This window comes from Vipera berus, assembly GCF_964194415.1.
Source record: "Vipera berus genome assembly, chromosome: W".
Lineage (NCBI taxonomy): Eukaryota > Metazoa > Chordata > Lepidosauria > Squamata > Viperidae > Vipera > Vipera berus.
In genome coordinates, this window is record NC_138210.1 from 51,636,242 (window position 1) to 51,653,040 (window position 16,799).

At 44.1% G+C, this 16,799-nt stretch overlaps 1 protein-coding gene across 1 annotated transcript in view; it reads right to left on the reverse strand.

The window, feature by feature from the left end:
- LOC308675973 (seizure protein 6 homolog) overlaps positions 1 to 14,459 on the reverse strand; it is a gene marked incomplete at its 5' end in the record, with an annotated part of 34,103 nt that extends 19,644 nt beyond the window's left edge. Inside the window, 8 exons of the mRNA XM_081341664.1 lie at positions 907 to 1,070; positions 1,735 to 1,906; positions 3,311 to 3,496; positions 5,198 to 5,390; positions 6,522 to 6,655; positions 8,041 to 8,358; positions 8,907 to 9,125; positions 14,384 to 14,459. Of these exons, the coding sequence (XP_081197790.1) occupies positions 907 to 1,070; positions 1,735 to 1,906; positions 3,311 to 3,496; positions 5,198 to 5,390; positions 6,522 to 6,655; positions 8,041 to 8,358; positions 8,907 to 9,125; positions 14,384 to 14,459 (1,462 nt within the window). The remainder of the gene's footprint in view (positions 1 to 906; positions 1,071 to 1,734; positions 1,907 to 3,310; positions 3,497 to 5,197; positions 5,391 to 6,521; positions 6,656 to 8,040; positions 8,359 to 8,906; positions 9,126 to 14,383) is intronic.
- Between the last annotated feature and the right edge of the window lie 2,340 nt (positions 14,460 to 16,799).

The following is a 16,799-nucleotide window of genomic DNA, read 5'->3' on the forward strand; positions in this document are numbered from 1 at the left end:
ACAGCAGGGGGCTGGACAGCTCCAGGCTATAACCGCTTTGGCAGGAAAGCCTGAATAGAGCGAGTCGTTGACAGCCCCAGGGCATGGTCAGCTCTGGCGGGAAGCCAGGGTTTAAATCCATTGGCCACCTGCACTGGCGGGAAGCCCAGGTTTAAATCTATTGGTCAACATTTACCTGGGCAGGTATATGAGATGCCAGGTAAACCCCTTAGCCCCAGCGTCGTTCCTGATCCGAATAAAGAAGTACTACCCAGTCTTCTCTGCACAGTTTTCTTCCCAATTCCTTCAGTCTACCCTTGTAGGACATGTGCTCAGGTCCTGAATCAGCCCTATTTAAATTCATTTCTCCCTCGAGCTACCGCCAGCCTTTCTCCTTGGTGACCTCTTTTTTTTGTCTCGGTTCCCTGCCTCCGACCTTCTGCTGAAGTCCCTGTCTTTCCCATTCTCCACCCTTCCTCTTGTATCCTTCCTTGTGGACTCTTTGCTTCTTCACTTTCAATGTGTCTCAATCCTTTTTTTTTTTGTCCTAACCACACTGAAAACGTCTCTTTTCTTTACAGAATCTGGAGTGAAACCAATGAGTTCCCAGAACTGTTATGCATTCTGTAGCCCCACAAGGGTTTTATCTTCCGTCAGTGGCATGCGGCCTCATCACGGCACCCTAGTAATTTATCCAACCCCACATGACAAAGCGGAATTTTGTTTTACTAAAATAAGCTTCCAACACTTAGCTCACAACAGTATTGCATATTACCATGCCTGTTCGATTTGATGACTTTCCAAAGTTACCAATAGCAACTGTCAGAATCTACTGCTGAGAGAGAAGACAGCGTCACTGTTTTCTTGCCTCTACTATTTTTGAGCAAGTAAAATGCAGGGAGGGGTTAATAAGTTTTACATCCTCACCTTCGTAGCGCAGGCTAAGGATGAGAGGCATAGCGGGTCCCTCGCTGACCAATTCAACAATGAGGGACTGAGCATCACTTAGCAATCCCCGTTCTGGGACATCATCCATGTCAGAATCATAAATGATAGGGGAGAAAATGCTACTCCCACTGCGGATCATCAGCCTGGGAAAAGGAAAGGATTTGGGTAAGCAGATCTCCCCAACTCAGGGTACATGACGTACTGTGTGTAAACAAATTTTGAGCAAACCTTGAGAAAGGTATGAGTGAACCGTAACGGATTCAGATAAGAGTTTACACAATGCAAGATTTTGGTATTATACCCTTCAACAATAAAATAGCATTCCTGGAATCCCTGCGGTGTCATAGTCTTGAAAGGCTGGCATTAAACTTGAAAAACTGTCCAACTTTCTCACTTTGGCCAAATGAAGGCAAAGCCATTGTAATTTCTTGTTCAGGTTTCTCCTTAACAGTTCACTCATCCCTTCTCTAAGGACAGTTCTAAATTCCTTTGGACTTCCCTACTTCAAGTGTTTCATGAGAGTCCCATCATATTTTTATGGGAAAACAAAAATATCTTTCTCCTCCTCTTTCTTCCTCCTCTTTCTTCTATGCCCTACAGACTGATGGTTGCTCTCATCCCTCCTCCCTGCACCAGGCAAGGTTCTTGACGTTCTCTGAAATGTATCTCAATCCTTCCTGCTGGTCCTCAGCTGATGCCACCCCATCTTCTCTGCTCCCTTCTCCCCTCCCACTTCCATGGCATGCTTGACTGCCTGTCAATTTTCCATCTTCTCACCCCCTCATCCCCATTTTCCCACTTTCTCACTTGTCATTATCTTCATCCAGTGCCACTCTTTCAAAGTGTAGATGGAGCCTCTGGCCTTCAGGTGCTTCCACCAACCAGCGGCAGGTTAGGTTCCGACCACGTGGTCCTCCTGGGGCCTCTGGAGCCACAATGCGTCCACGAGTGGCGTTGTGAACTGTTCCTCCACAGGAAGCTAAGGGGAGGAAGGCTAGACGTTCTTTACAAGTCCCGTTTTCCCCTAGGATTCTTAGAATCCAGAATCCTGCTTATCGTTTCATGAATCCTTAGAAAGGTCCTTCAGATCTCATTTTGGCAGGAGAAATAGTAGTTTTACCCAGATAAAACTAAGTTTTATCCTGAATCCCTGGCTAAGCCAACCCCTGACACTTCCCAGGCTCCTTATTTCAACATTGCCTTTTGGAGTTCAAAGCCACTTGGCAAAAAAAAATATCACCAAATATCATTAAGGTCCTTATTCTTTTCAAATACATTTATCATGTACGTTGCAAATATGTTTATCATCCCTAGCCAAGATACATTTTCATGTGATTGGAAAAGAATATAAAAGTCACAGTTATACCTGACCATGGGTGTCTTGGATTGCCTAGGATTTTGTAGCTAATGTGGAAAATTTAAACTTAAATCCCAAAGATCCTGGATCTATAATTTAGACTTTCCATGGAGCATTTGCAATTGTTCAAGGAGCTCAAACTTACTGGAAAAATTAAGCATTATTGAAAGACCTATTTTGCCTAGCATTATTCTTCAAACTGAGGCCAGTTAGATACTCTTAGAAAATCACTAGAAGGATATTATTGTGTAAAGCCTTGGGTGTTTGCCCAGAATGTCTGGCAATACCTCTAAATATAAAGCTTCCATTCTAATGACAAAATAGCTATTGAGGCTTTATCCACTGTTAATTTGTCTAATTTTATGTCTTTCTAAAGCCATTGAGTTACTATCATCCCTGCACCTTGTGATAATAAATTATGCATTCTGCAAAGAAACATTTTCATTTTGAACATATTGGCAATCTGCTCATTGTGTAACTGCCTGTTTTAACATTTAGAGGAAAAAGTGTTATTTGCCTTGTTCTTGCATCATTCATAACTGTATAAATCTTTACACTTTAACTCCACAGAGTGGAGGAACCAAAATTCATCTGTCAGTACTATAAATGGCAAAAGAAAACAAAATAATTCTCTTTTTTTCAACAGTAAATTCTTAAATCGGTCCCCTGCTGGGCCAAAAGATTCTTAGCTTCCAAATGATAATTCAGTATTTGAGACAATCAGCCAGACAGATACTTTTGATTAGTGGAAAACCCATCCATTTTAAAAAAAATTATAATTCCGACAATTATTACAGCATTTTGAAGTTACACGTATACCCCCCATTAATTGGGCTGTTGGTATCAGTGGATAAAAAAATGCCAAAAAAAAATTATATTGTCATATAATGAAGGAAGAAAGGGTTCTTCAAAGAACGTTCTGCCCCTGGGACTCAGAAAGCTTTAAAAATGCTCTCCCTTTTGTCCATTCCACTCCAATCGTTTGTCAAGGCCGCGTTTCCTAGTTCATTTGATTCCTTCACTCACCCACACATGCAGGGCTGGTGCCACTCCACCGAGGGCGGCTGACGTTGAGGCAAATGAGTATCTCTTCACCCCTCAACTGGAAGCCTGACTCACATTTGAAAGTGGCAGAGCCCCCCGGATGGAGATCGGTTACCATGACATTCCCATTTTCCGGCCTACTGGGAAATCCACAGCTGAGCAGGAAAGCTGGGGTTGGGAGATAGGAAGGTTACAGTCAGGGAAATATAAACAGGTAATTATGCTCAACAAAAGTGCCTTCAAGGAACGACATCCCTCCAAAGGGAACCTGCTCAACTCTGCCAGTGCTCGATAAATATTTGTATACCTAGAGAACAGTTAATAGGTTTTTGTTCATTTTCGGCATGCTGGCTGCCTCCAATTAGTCTTTTTAACGTGTACCATATAACATTCAGAGTAGATGAGAACTTCTATGTTATGATACGATGGACCCAAAGAAGTTCTCATCTACTCTGAACGTCGTTGGGTGCATGTATCCTTAATTTGTAAATGGATTTATTGGCTTTCTTTTTGTTTGTTTGTTTGTTTGTTTGTTTGTTTGTTTTTCCCAGTGAGATATGGTTCCTTCTGGTTTGGATTTACAGGAAGGGTTTTCTTTCACTCTTATGTAAATTAGTCAAGCTGTAAGGCAGATAAAGCCTTGTTAAATCCACTGCCATCATCTTTGACAGATTTCTTTCCAGTGCTTCTGGGATTAGAACACATCTAAGGAAAAGAGCTTCTGGAAATCATATTGTATGTCCCGTTTGCTCTCCAGATGAGGCCTCCTCTCCCCATTTCATGCCTAAATACAGTAGCCTGGATTTGGAGAAATGTGCATGCAATTAGATAGGGCTACACTGAGACAAACCCATCAATCCTAATAATACATGAAATATGTATAGTGTAGATATAAAAAGGTAAAGGTTCCTCCGCACATGCGTGCTAGTCGTTTCCGACTCTAGGGGCCGGTGCTCATCTCCGTTTCAAAGCCGAAGAGCCAGCGCTTGTCCGAGAACGTCTCCGTGGTCATGTGGCCAGCATGACTAGATGCCAAAGGCGCACGGAACGCTGTTACCTTCCCACCGTAGTGGTCTCTATTTTCCTACTTGCATTTTTACATGCTTTCGAACTGCTAGGTTGGCAGAAACTGGGACGAGTAACAGGCACTCACTCTGTTACACAGCAATCGGGATTCAACCCGCCAAACTGCCGACCTTCTGATCAACAAGCTCAGCATCCTAACCCACTGAGCCACCGAGTCCCTAGTGTAGATATAGTGCTATCCTAATGTCCAGTTTTGTTCTGAATGACCCAGGTGAGACTCAGCTTTTACCAGATCTGGCTTTGTGACACAGGTGCTAGAACAGCCCAAAACCTCAGCCCAACCCTGAAAAAATAATTATAATCCTCCATCTCATTGCTTTCTCGGTCCTCAGGTATTGGGAAAATGTCCCACTGCTCAATGGGATGAGAAATTCCCCCTCATTTTATTTAGGTATGGAACTATGCTTCCCACGTGTCTATGGGAATTCTCAGTCATCCAGGTCATGATTGCCCCAAAGGTGCTTTTTCAAGAGGCAACTGAGCTTTCTTTGTTTTTCCTTAAAGATGTTTAGCTTCTCATCCAAGAAGCTTCTTCAGTTCTGATGTCTGAAGACCGAACTGAAGAAGCTTCTTGGACAGAAGTGAAACATCTTCAAGGAAAAACAAGAAAAGTCCAGTTGCCTCTTGAGAAAGCACCTTTGTGATAAGCTTCCCCTAATGTGCAGTCTAGGCAACCATAATCAGCCTGGAAGGTTTTGAGTTGGAGTCCCAACTCTTTGAGGAAGACTAAGCAGGGAAAGGTCACTTAAAGGAAGGTGAAATGAGGAGGTAGTTGTGCCTTACCCTGGTAGTGGAATCTGAAGACCCCAGGGGTGGTGGTGTGGTAGCTCTGGAAATGAATCAGGACCTGATTGGTTGGACTACGGATCACTTGCCCCTCAACCATCAATGACTCATTGGCCAAGACAACAGGCTTCTCCCCTCCCAGACCTTCCACAGTAAGTGAATCCTCCTTGGACAAGTTCAGAGTCTGCACCTGGAAGTCGTGGAAGTTGACAAAGGAAGGGAGATGAATATGAGGATGGACACACTTGCTTATGCTTCACATATGTTTAATATTGTTCAAGACTCTAAAATTGAGAGCAAATATTATCAGGAAGCTATGGGGAATGGAGGAGGTGAGTGGAAGCCCATCTGCAAAACAGGACTTGAGCCAAATATTCATCTTATGGACAGGGTTGGACATGCTTCAGAAATGTTTCCAAAGTCCTTTGATTCTTGTACAACTATGTACGTGTATGGGTAGATATATACTATCTTTTGACAGCAGGAAACAGAATTTCATTTTTAATCTGGGTCAGTATGCTATAGTAAAAAAATGACAATAAAGGTTATCTTATCACTATAATATCACTTTGATGTTTCTTAAAACAGCTGGGGGTTTTTTCCCCTAGCCTTCAGTGCAAGCCTGGTGGGGGAAAAAAGAGGATGCTGCTTTTAAAGAATCCATTTACTAAATGAACGCAACTCTTAAAGCATCATCATCTTTTTTTTACAGCCTGGCAAAGATTCCTGAAACAGACAGCTTTTCCAAACAGCAGGGAGGGGCTGTGCTCCTGTTTTCAAAACATGCCAAATGCCACTAAAGCCTACAGATAGTCCTTGACTTACAACCACAGTTAGGTCCAGAATTTCTGTGGCTAAGCGAACTGCACCCAATTTTATGGCCTTTTTGCTATGGCTGTTAAGCAAAGCATGGCAGTTCTTAAGTGGATCGTGTGGCTGTTAAGCAAATATAGCTTCCCTATTGACTTTGCTTGTCAGAGGTCAGCTGGGAAGCTTGAAAATGGTGATCACATGACCCCAGGACACTGCAATAGTTGTAAATACCTGCTGATTGCCAAGCACCCAAATTTTGGTCATGTGACCGTGAGGATGCTGCAATGGTCGTAAGTGCAAGGACCAGTTCTAAGTCACTTTTTTCCAGTGCCGTTGTAACTTTGAACGGTCACCAAACAAATGGTTGTAAGTCGAGGATTACCTGTAATGTGGTCAGCTATCACTGATCATTTGTCTATTTCTAAACACTTTTGAAAAAGAATGATCAGTCCCAACTTCAGACATACTTTTAACTTCTTCGATGTTGACCCAATTCATCACCTCTCACCTGTACTTCTATGCCATAGCCCACGTACACTGAAATGGTGTAAGTACAATCCAGGCCTCCATAAAAGGTAGTACCAGCGTAATCGGGAGATTCAACATAGCCTTCGATGTCGGTGATGTTGTTGTTGCAAAGCACTTGGGGAGGGAGGCAGGAAAGGACACAAAGAAGAGTGAAGTCAGTTTAGTCCAGGATGGTCCATATTTTTCAACCATGTTCAGCCTACCACTATTTGGTGACCCATTGTGGGTCATCCAGGCTTTTTGGCTGGGGAATGATAAAGGTAAAGATAATAGTTTACCCCGCCCAGCCATCTCCGACTCTAGAGGGCAGTGCTCATCTCCATTTCTTAGCCAGGGGGGCCAGTGTTGTCTAAAAAAGCAGAGTTCCCCAACTTTTCAGGGTTGGCGGCCCTAGCTGGGGGGGGGGGAAGAAGGGATGGTTTGGGGCAGGTGAATGCATGCATGAGAATGTGCATGCGCACCAACATCCATTGCTCGTGCAAGTGGGGCCACAAGCACTCATTACATTTGTGGCGACGTTCACACAAGTGGGGCCGCAAATTACTGAAACCCTCACAGTGATGCTTGCACGAGTGGTGCTGTGCGCACACATGCACACATACACACACACACACCAGCCAGCCACTCACGTAGCTTACTGGCCAATAGGCCGGTAGTGAGCCGTAGCCCACAGGTTGGGCACCCCTGGTCTAAAGACACTTCGGTGGTCATGTTGTTGTGATTCAGTGTCAGCCTGTGATACCGGCAGCTGAGTCTGATGATTCTGAAGAGGAGGAGGAAGAGGGGTTTGGAGAGCCTTTGGTGTCAGAGGGAGGCTCTGATGCACTACAGGACTCTCAGCCTGGCCCCTCCCATCATGTTCCTCATCAGACTCAGCCATGTGAGCACGAGGTATTGGACATAGATGATTCACAGCTGGATCTATTCAGGGACGCTAGGAGCAGGAGGCAATCCAGCAGAGTAGAACAGAGAAAGGCCATGAGGCAACTCGGTGAGAGGAGGAGAAGGCAATGAGAAGCCACGCCTTGGGACTGCTGATAAAAGGGAAAGGTGTGGGAGGTGCTGGTTGCTGAAGGCAACCGTTTGAAGATCTTCTGCTAGAGTCTTGGTCTGTTATTCCTGTTTAACTCGTTTGAACTTTTGGTTGAACTCTTGTTTGAACTTTTGGTTTAACTCTTGTTTGAACTTTTGATTTCTTTGTAAATAAATTTGGTTGGGTTTTTCCAGCCTGTTGACTATAAAAAGGGGTTATCCCTGACATTCAAACAGGGTCGGTCGTAGGCTGGAACAGAACACATGTGGCCAATATGACTATAATACCGTGGCGCATGGAACGCGGTTACCTTCCCACTGAAGTGGTAACCTTTTTATCTACTCACATTTGCATGCTTTCAAACTGCTGGGTGGGCAGGTGTTGGGGCAAGAGACGGGAGAGCATCAGGAGGAAGTTGTCTTTCTGTCCACTTCTGAAATCTTTGCATCTCACTCATATCGCTTACCAGGGGTGTGTACTGTCGTGATGGTCGTTGTAGTAATCAAGGTGGTGGTCGTCTCTTCCTCACCTTCGGGAATGAAGGCTGTGGTGGTGGCCGAGATGGGGCGGTTGGCAGAACCCATCTCGTCCGGTGGAGGCGGCAACCGGGGTGGAGCAGCTGCGGTTGAAGCTGGAGGGGTGGTGAGTAGGAAGCCAGTGGGAGGGGCAGCGGTGGTCAATGGGGAGGGGCCGGTGGCTGTGGCCTCGGAGGTCTCAAGGACCATCCCACCATCTAGATGCTGGATGGGCGGATGGAATGGGGGCAAAGTAGAAGACTGTCCTCCTAGGACCAAAGAGGACACAGTTAAAAAGAAGGGGTGCAGGGAAGTCAGAACAGAGGAGGTCAAAACACTGCAACCCTCTCATACCCTCCCTCCCCCACAAAAAAATGTCCTGTCTGCCACAAAACTGTTTTTCTAGCAGAAAAACCAATGTGCAATTATCAAACTATCCATTAACCCCTTTTTAAAAGTGCAGTGCCAAACTGTCTGATTCACAATGACGTCTCCCCTTATAATAGGCCAGGGGTAGGGAACCTTGGCTCTTTTATGACTTGTGGACTTCAACTCCCAGAATTCCTGAGCCAGCCATGCTGAGGAGAAATGGAGAGGTTGCCATGCTGAGCCATGCTGGCTCAGGAATTCTGGGAGTTGAAGTCCACGAGTCATAAAAGAGCCAAGGTTGCCTACCCCTGTAATAGGCCCACAATCTCCCTCCAAGAATCACCCCTGCCCCTCCATTTCTCTTCAACCCAAGCCACCCTCTCCTCTACAAATAGTCCCATCCCAGACACAGCCTTTTCCCTTCCCCAAATTCTTTGCTTTTTCTCACCAGGAATTGGTTCTTCCACCACCTCACCCCCAGAAAACTCCTTTCTCAGCAGTGTCCCCTGCAGCAATTCAGAGAGGCCTTCGGGACTGGGGGGAGAGGACCCCGGCACCTCTGCTGAGACCCCCATTTCTTCCTCCTTGGGTCCCTCCATGGGCTCTGATGAGAGGGCCTCCAACAGCGGGGACGGGGTGGCATCCTCATTTTCCCAGAGAGGCAGGCCTGCAGGAGACAAAGGGTTAATAGTGGCCTGTCCTCCATGTTCTTCTCACATTGGCCTCATAAGTCCACAGAGAAGAAAATGCACTGCAAATTGTACATTTGCTAAATTTAGCAAGGCTGTACTTTCCCTCCCGGACCAACATGCATAGCACTGTTTCCCACCATTTTTCCTGGGACCAGCTTTTCTGGGCTGCAAAATCCCAGACAGCCACAGACGGCAGCAAAGACCTACAAAAAGCTAAGAATGTATGACCTTCTAGGTCAGGCGGATCCCACCCACAGTCTGTGGACCGCATTTAGCCCTGAACATCTATTAATGCAGCTCCCAAATATCATAAACTTTACATATTTTTATGTGATTTATATACGTTAACTATGCTATGTATATTATATATGCAGCTCAAGGCAATTCTTCATTCAATGAGATCCAGGCAAGCCAAAAGATTGGACACCCATGTTGTAGTTTTTTGTGGCCCAGATATGGCAGCACAACAACCAGCTTTGTGAGATAGGTTGATTGCACATACACACACACACACACACACACACACACACACACACAGAGGAAGAAATCACTAAAGGAGTTTCTATAGCAACAGATAGGCCTACATCTTAGTTGTTTATTTATGCTTTACAACCTAATGTCCATCCAGGCCTCTAATCTTGGTCTGCCTTCCTTACACATTGGTCCAATCCTGCACAACTGCAGTTGGTCCTCAACTTAAACCACAATTGAGCCCAAAAGTTCCGTTGCTAAGCAAGACCGTTGTTAAACAAATTTTGCCCCATTTATGACCTTTCTTGACACAGTTATTAAGTGAATCACTCCAGTTGTTAAATTAATAACTCAGTTGCTAAGTAAATCTGGTTTCCCCATTGCATTTGCTTGTCCAAAGGTTGCACAAGGTTGACCACGTGACCCTGGGGCACTGCAACCGTCATAAATACATGCAGTTGCCAAGCATCCAAATTTTGATCACGTGACCATGGGGATGCTGCAATCGTTGTAAATGTGGAAAAACTGTCATAAATCACTTTTTTCAGTTCCGTTGTAACTTTGAACAGTCACTAAACAAATGGTTGTAAATCAAGGACTGCCTGTCCACCGAATGCTCTTCTCTGTCCATCAGCCCCCTTGGTTCCTCTTCCTCTGACAGCACATTAATAGAAAAAAGAGGAGCCTTCAACAAAAGAATTGCCACCATGCTATGGTTGAGCCTAGCCATTTATCAGATAGTCTTGACTTATCATTCATTTAGCGACTGTTCAAAATTGTGACAGAGCTGAAAAAAGTGACGACTGGTACTCGCACGTACGACCACCACAGCATCCCTGTGGTCACAGGATCATGAATTTGGGCCCTTGGCAACCAACATGTATTTACAAAGGTTATACGTCCTCTGGTCATATGATCATCCATCGTTTGTGATCTTCCCAACTGGCTTCTGAGAAGCAAAGTTAACAGGGGAAGCCAAACTTCATTTAATAGCTATGTAGCTCACTTAACAACTTGGTGATTTGCTTAATGACCACAGCAACAAAGGTCATAAAACTGGGCATGGCTCACTTAACAACTGCTTTGCTTGTAACAAAAGCTCCAATTGTGGTCGTAAGTCAAGGACTACTTTATAATGCTGTGTGTGGTCTTGCCAGGTCTTTCAACAGCAGCTAAGCGTCTTCTGGGCATTTATTTTGTATAATTTCTTAAGATGAAATTACATAGGTAAACTATGCAATGCCTTATATTGATCACTGACTATGCTAGTTCTTCTAACTACATTCAGGCCTTCTCTTTTGCGCTATGAATGCTTCCACGGTTATTTTACAGCTGTTATTTTAGATTACCCCCAACGCTGGCTGAGGTATTCTGGGAATTGAAGTCCACACTTCTTAAAATGGCTAACATTGGGAAAGGTTTTAGAGGGCAGGCTTCTTTCAAGATAGCATTTATAAACTGCATTGAGACCACTCCATCTATTACAACAGGGGAATTGGGCCACATACATTTTTCTTTTTCCAAATAGATATAATCTGTTTTTCCAGGCAAATAGTTGACATAGAAGTAAGAATCAGAAACATGATTCTACAAACTTAAATTCTCTAAGGCCAAATCCTAAACATGTGTTAAGGTAAAGGTAAAGGTTCCCCCGCACATGCGTGCTAGTCATTTCCAACTCTAGGGGCCGGTGCTCATCTCCGTTTCAAAGCCGAAGAGGACTTGTCCGAGGACGTCTCCGTGGTCATGTGGCCGGCATGACTAGATGCCAAAGGCGCACGGAATGCTGTTACCTTCCCACCGTAGTGGTCCCTGTTTTTCTACTTGCATTTTTACGTGTTTTCGAACTGCTAGGTTGGCAGAAGCTGGGAGTAACAGGCGCTCACTCTATTACGCGGCACTCGGGATTCAACCCGCCAAACTGCCGACCTTCTGATCGACAAGCTCTGCGTCCTAACCCACTGAGCCACCGCATCCCTAACATGTGTTAGTAGCCCCTTAAAAAATGTGGCATATACTTTTACCATCATCACCCCAATTTATTTTCCATGTTTCTTTGGCCAAATTAATTGAAATAAACAGTAACAGTTAGAAACTTAAATGTAGTTTAAAAGTGTTGACTTCCCAGAATACAATACTTTGAACTGCAGTTTAATCTCATTTTTATTGACAATCATAGTTGGGGATAATAAAAAATGTAAAATGTAAAATAGTGGATATATCCTCGTAATCCAAAGTGATCTGTATGTTGTCCTCAAAAAGTGACTTGAGCTGTTCCACAATCATAAAAAAGACAAATCCATTATTATTATTTATTATTATTATTTAGAGAGAGGGAGAGAAATAAATTCCTCTTTATCCATGCCAGCTAAATAAGCAATTAGATGGTGAAAGAGTACAAAATAGAAAGTTTGTTAAGACTCAGGCAATTTAACAGAACTGGTGATTAAAGTGAATTAAGGTGGAATGATTTGTCTAAATTATGTGGTCTTCTCAGCAAACTGGATAGCTCCCTTGTGAAAAAAGAGGCAAATAATTTATAGCTATGATGTCTTGAGGGTAAATCGGGTAGCTCAGATACCCACTGGAGACCTACATGTGTAAAAGTGATCTTGTGAATGCTGCCTCCCTTCTCCCTGATTTTGCTGCAGAAAGCTGCGTCATTTAGCTTTATATTTATACATTAAACTTTGCTTCATGCTGAATAAATAGAAGGGAACAAGGAGCTTAGCAAAAGCCCATGGCTAGGAGGCAGGCTACTGATGGAAGAGCAATAGCCGACTTGAAGAGGCCATTCCTGCTTGGAAGAGCAGAGAAGTCTGCAGATCTGATCAGGGGACCTAAAAGGCCTCAAATGATGAGTGCCACACATCACTTGGGTTGTCTGGATATGACAAGTTCAGAACTGACAGCTGTAGCCGCTGCAGGCAACTACCAGCATGTGGGATCTGGGCAGCTTCTGACAAACCCTTAATTGCTCTGAGCTCTCTCTATTAAGGAGGCCAGCTGCCTCACAGGCTTGGGTGCACAGTGCATTTGCTATTCCCTCAGTCAAATGGCTGGTGCTCTGAGGAGTGGAAAGGCCTGACTTGGTGGTCCTGAGGTAAAGGGGTTTCGCCGCCTTTGTTTGCTCAACTGGTCAAAATCCAGTGGTGATGCCTCTGGAGAGGGCAAAGCTGCTAACAGAAAGTTCTGTGAGGTGACATCTTGCTGGGATTTCATTTCCCACGTTCAGCACCATCTGGGTGCTGTATCACAACCTCTCTCATCCCAAGTCAACAAGGATGATGGTGATAGGGGTGGGGGTGTAGGAGGAAAAGAATACACTCTTAGCTGAAATCCAGGGGGGGGGAAAAACTTGTGTCCTCACAGCTAAGTGGAAAATCTATGCATCTTCCTGCCTCAAGAATGACACCCCTATCCCTACTTCTGGGTTTCCTAGGCCTAGCTGCTTCCTCCTCCTCCTCCTCCTCCTCCTCCTCCTCCACCACCACCACCACCACCACCACCACCACCTTCCATCCTTGTGCCCCACAAAACTCTGGCTCTTGAGACCTTCTTCCCTACCACCATCCTTCTGAATGGCCTTTGACAGGGTGACTCCCTGTTGCATTGTTTACCCTAACCTATCCAGGAAATTTGAACTTCTTATCTTTCACCGAATTTGCAGAGCTGCAGGAGTGCCAACCTCCTGTTCAGGAAATGTGTTGCCTATTAGCTTGCCCTTTTGCATGATTTCATAATGCCGCCCGCCCCCCGCCCCCCGGCTCTTTAGTCCTTGCCATTATGCTTGCTATCCTTCTGAGTGGTCCTTTATTGGAGCACCCTCATTTTGACCTGGACTCTGCTTTTTTGGTTTAGCAATGCATGAATATTGCATTTGTTTTTCTTGGCAGCATTACATGCAAAACCCCAGGGATTTTTTTTCCCTCAGTGGGGGAACATTGTTCTTTGCCTAGTTCGATTTATTCACATCTCATCCCACTCCATTTCTTGGACCCCGGTGCTCAAAAATTGAGGTCAGCTTTCAAACCTATCAAATCTTCAGTCATATCTGTAACTTCCCATCAAGGGTCAGCCTTAAATTTCTGCTTCACTTGCAACAACCTGACAACCCTCCCTTTATAAATAATCACTTCCCTTAAAATCACTGCCAACCTTTATAATGCCTTAAAGATATTGGATAAGGTAAAGTGAAGATGATTCCAGATCTCTCTCTAGCAGATTTTACAGCCATTTAAATAGGATTCCTCTCCATTTTCCTAAGAGCACCTTAAATTACATCCTCCTTGCTATTGATCGTGCTCCTCATCAGATTTCTACATTCTGTTTCTTACTACCACCCATAGAACAACCCCCCTATTTCCCTCCTCCACCTTTTCCACCTTAGGAGATATCACAGACCATCATATACCGATTCCCTTCTTTTATCCTCTTGCAACCATCATTTCCCCATAGCTGTTTAAAAATGTGTGCATCCCCAAGCAATGAAATAAAAATTCATTTTTTAAATTTATTTTTTTGCTCCACATAAAGGGGTATTTTCAAACAGGCTTCCCTTGCCTACAACACCATCTTTACAAAATGCCCACCTGCCATTTGCACTGGGGAAGGGGAGGGCTGGTGGTGATGAAGATGGATTTTCAACCCCCCCCTCCCCTTTTCTTTAATACAAAAGATGGTTAAATTGAAATAAGCCCCTTCCGTTTCGGTTGCCAGCTGCCCCGTCCCCAGCTCTCGTGCTAAAAAGCTTCCCGCTTACCTTGTAGAAGAGACGGGGAGCAAAGCAGCAGCAGAAGAAGAGGCATGTTGGGTCCTGCTTTTTCCAAACAGCGCATTTTGGATTTCTTCAGACCTGCAGAATACCTAGTCTGGCTATTTCCTTCTCCTGCCAGGCAAGGGAGCCGTGGAGCTAGGAGTCTGCTTAGCAAATGAAAATGCAGTAGCTTCTTTGCAAGGGCTAGTTCTGTAGGATTTTTCTCTTTTGCCTTTCCAAAGCAACCTAGGCTTTTTCTATTTGTGTTTTGGAAATGTGCCTTTTCTGCAGTCTGCTCCTGCTTGCTGCATAACTGATTAACTGTGTTATCTGGACCCCCTCTTCCCTTTTCGCTTATAGAGAGAGAAATGCAATGGACTGCTTCCTGTCGGTGAAATTATTTTTGAGAGGAGGCATGATGCCAGGCCTCTTTAACCCAGAACCCCTCTTTTTCTCTCACTGAGTGGAGAAACGGGGGAGGCCAAAATGAATTTCTTTGCGTAAGAAAAGGCATTGGATCCTTCTTTGTCCACCACCTACATACCTGTCTTGAAAGTCACCTATAGATATATTGCCATTGCCATGTAGTTTCTCTTCTCCGTTCCTTTCTTGCAACAGATTCTGGTACCAAACCAAGAAAAACTTGAATAGGAATTGAAGGATATCGTGAACGATTCTTTTTTAAAAAATGTAAAACCTTCAGGGGTTTGGCAAAGCAACTCTCTACCCCTCCCCTTCTGTCCTTGACAATGAAACGCAATGTCTTTTTGCAGATGCAATTTGGATGGGATCTACACATTATTCTGAATATTAGAGAGAAGGGGGAATATAAATCTACACCCCCATCCTAGCAGATGCCCATAAATATGGGTTGAAAGCGCAATATGGAAAATAAATTACGTGATTTTTTTTAAAAAAAAACAGCTGAGGAACATAATGTACGTAACAATCCGTTCCTATAAAAAAATACAGCTTCCTGATTTGCCAAGCTAATATATAAATAAATCCCCTTTTCTAGATAATAAAGGAAAATTGTTCAAGGCCTATTCTCTTACAGAAAATAAACCCTCTGTAGTGGAAAACAGATGCAAACTTTATTAGGGAGGTTGCAAATCTTATTTCATGATTTGTAACCTTACCTCCCACAAGAATTCTGAAAATAAGCTATGCATTTTGTTACAAAAATAACCAATAATATTTTGGTCATTCCTCGTAAAGAATCAGATGAGAAGAGTAAAACACGACAGGCTCCTTAGATTGCCTATAGATATTTTTTTCCAAAAGAGGTTCAGCAAAAAATTATCAAATATTTATGTTGTCATTTTGAGGAAATTCAAGGCAGGCATCTAGGCAAAATCTCTGACTACATTTGAGTTTATGCATTTCTCAGTGTGGGTTTGGGTTTGATGGCTTGTTTTTTGTTTTTTGTGAACTTTCATACCCTTCTAATTTTACTGTAGATATTTGCAAACCGCAGGCCCCAGCAATTTTAAGGCAATATTTAGCATTGCACAGAAATGTTGTGTTTATTATTAAAATGTTCCCATATTGTGCCAGATTCTTTTGTTTTTCTCTTCCCTTCCACAAAATCCATCTTAAAATTGCTGTTCTTTCTTCCTTTCTCTGCACCAACATTGTTTGTGACTTTTTCCATCCTTCAACTTCCCACTTCCCATCAGGGCTCCTTCATCCCTTACAACTCCAAGGTTTTGCCTCCCAATTTATAACTCTCCTATAAAAAGTCTACCATCACCGACATGACCACCGTCACCCCTCCCATCCTGGGCCTTTTTGTCTGAGGCTTCAGAAGCCAGGCACACAATCAAGATGGAAAAATGTATTCTTGAAACAATTAGGGAGGGATAGATGTAGAGATTGTAGGGGTGAGGATGTGATCGCTCTTCAGGGGCGGAGGGGGGGGGCAGAAAAAAGAACACCCCCCCTTTGGTGGCTTCAACTTAATCTCCTCTCACAATGGTTACTATGAAAGTTGCTATGGGAGGATGGTTGCTAAGGAGGCAGTGTGGTTGCCAGGCAGCTGCTAGGATATAGGTACCAGCAGCTGCTAAGGAAGATGCTAAGGATGGTTCACAGGAAAGGTCCGATTAACAGTAACCACTGGTGTGCAGCTTAAAGACTTATTTCAGAAATGCAACTGATGTAGCAATCAGCTGCTGCCTGAAATGCATGGAGGGGGGAAGGGGAGGGGAAAGATGGCTGTGCTGCAGGCAGGGGGTTGCCTCCAACGTGGCTGAGCCGATGCTGCAGTTAGACGGAGGAGGAGCCCTACTCTAAAGCAGACCTAGCTGGCAGCTTACCTTTTGCAGCCCTAAACAATTCATCACTCAATCCTACGCCCACCCCCAAACCCTAGAAATGATTGCTTAGTGATGAGATCAATCACTCAGGGTGACTGTATGCC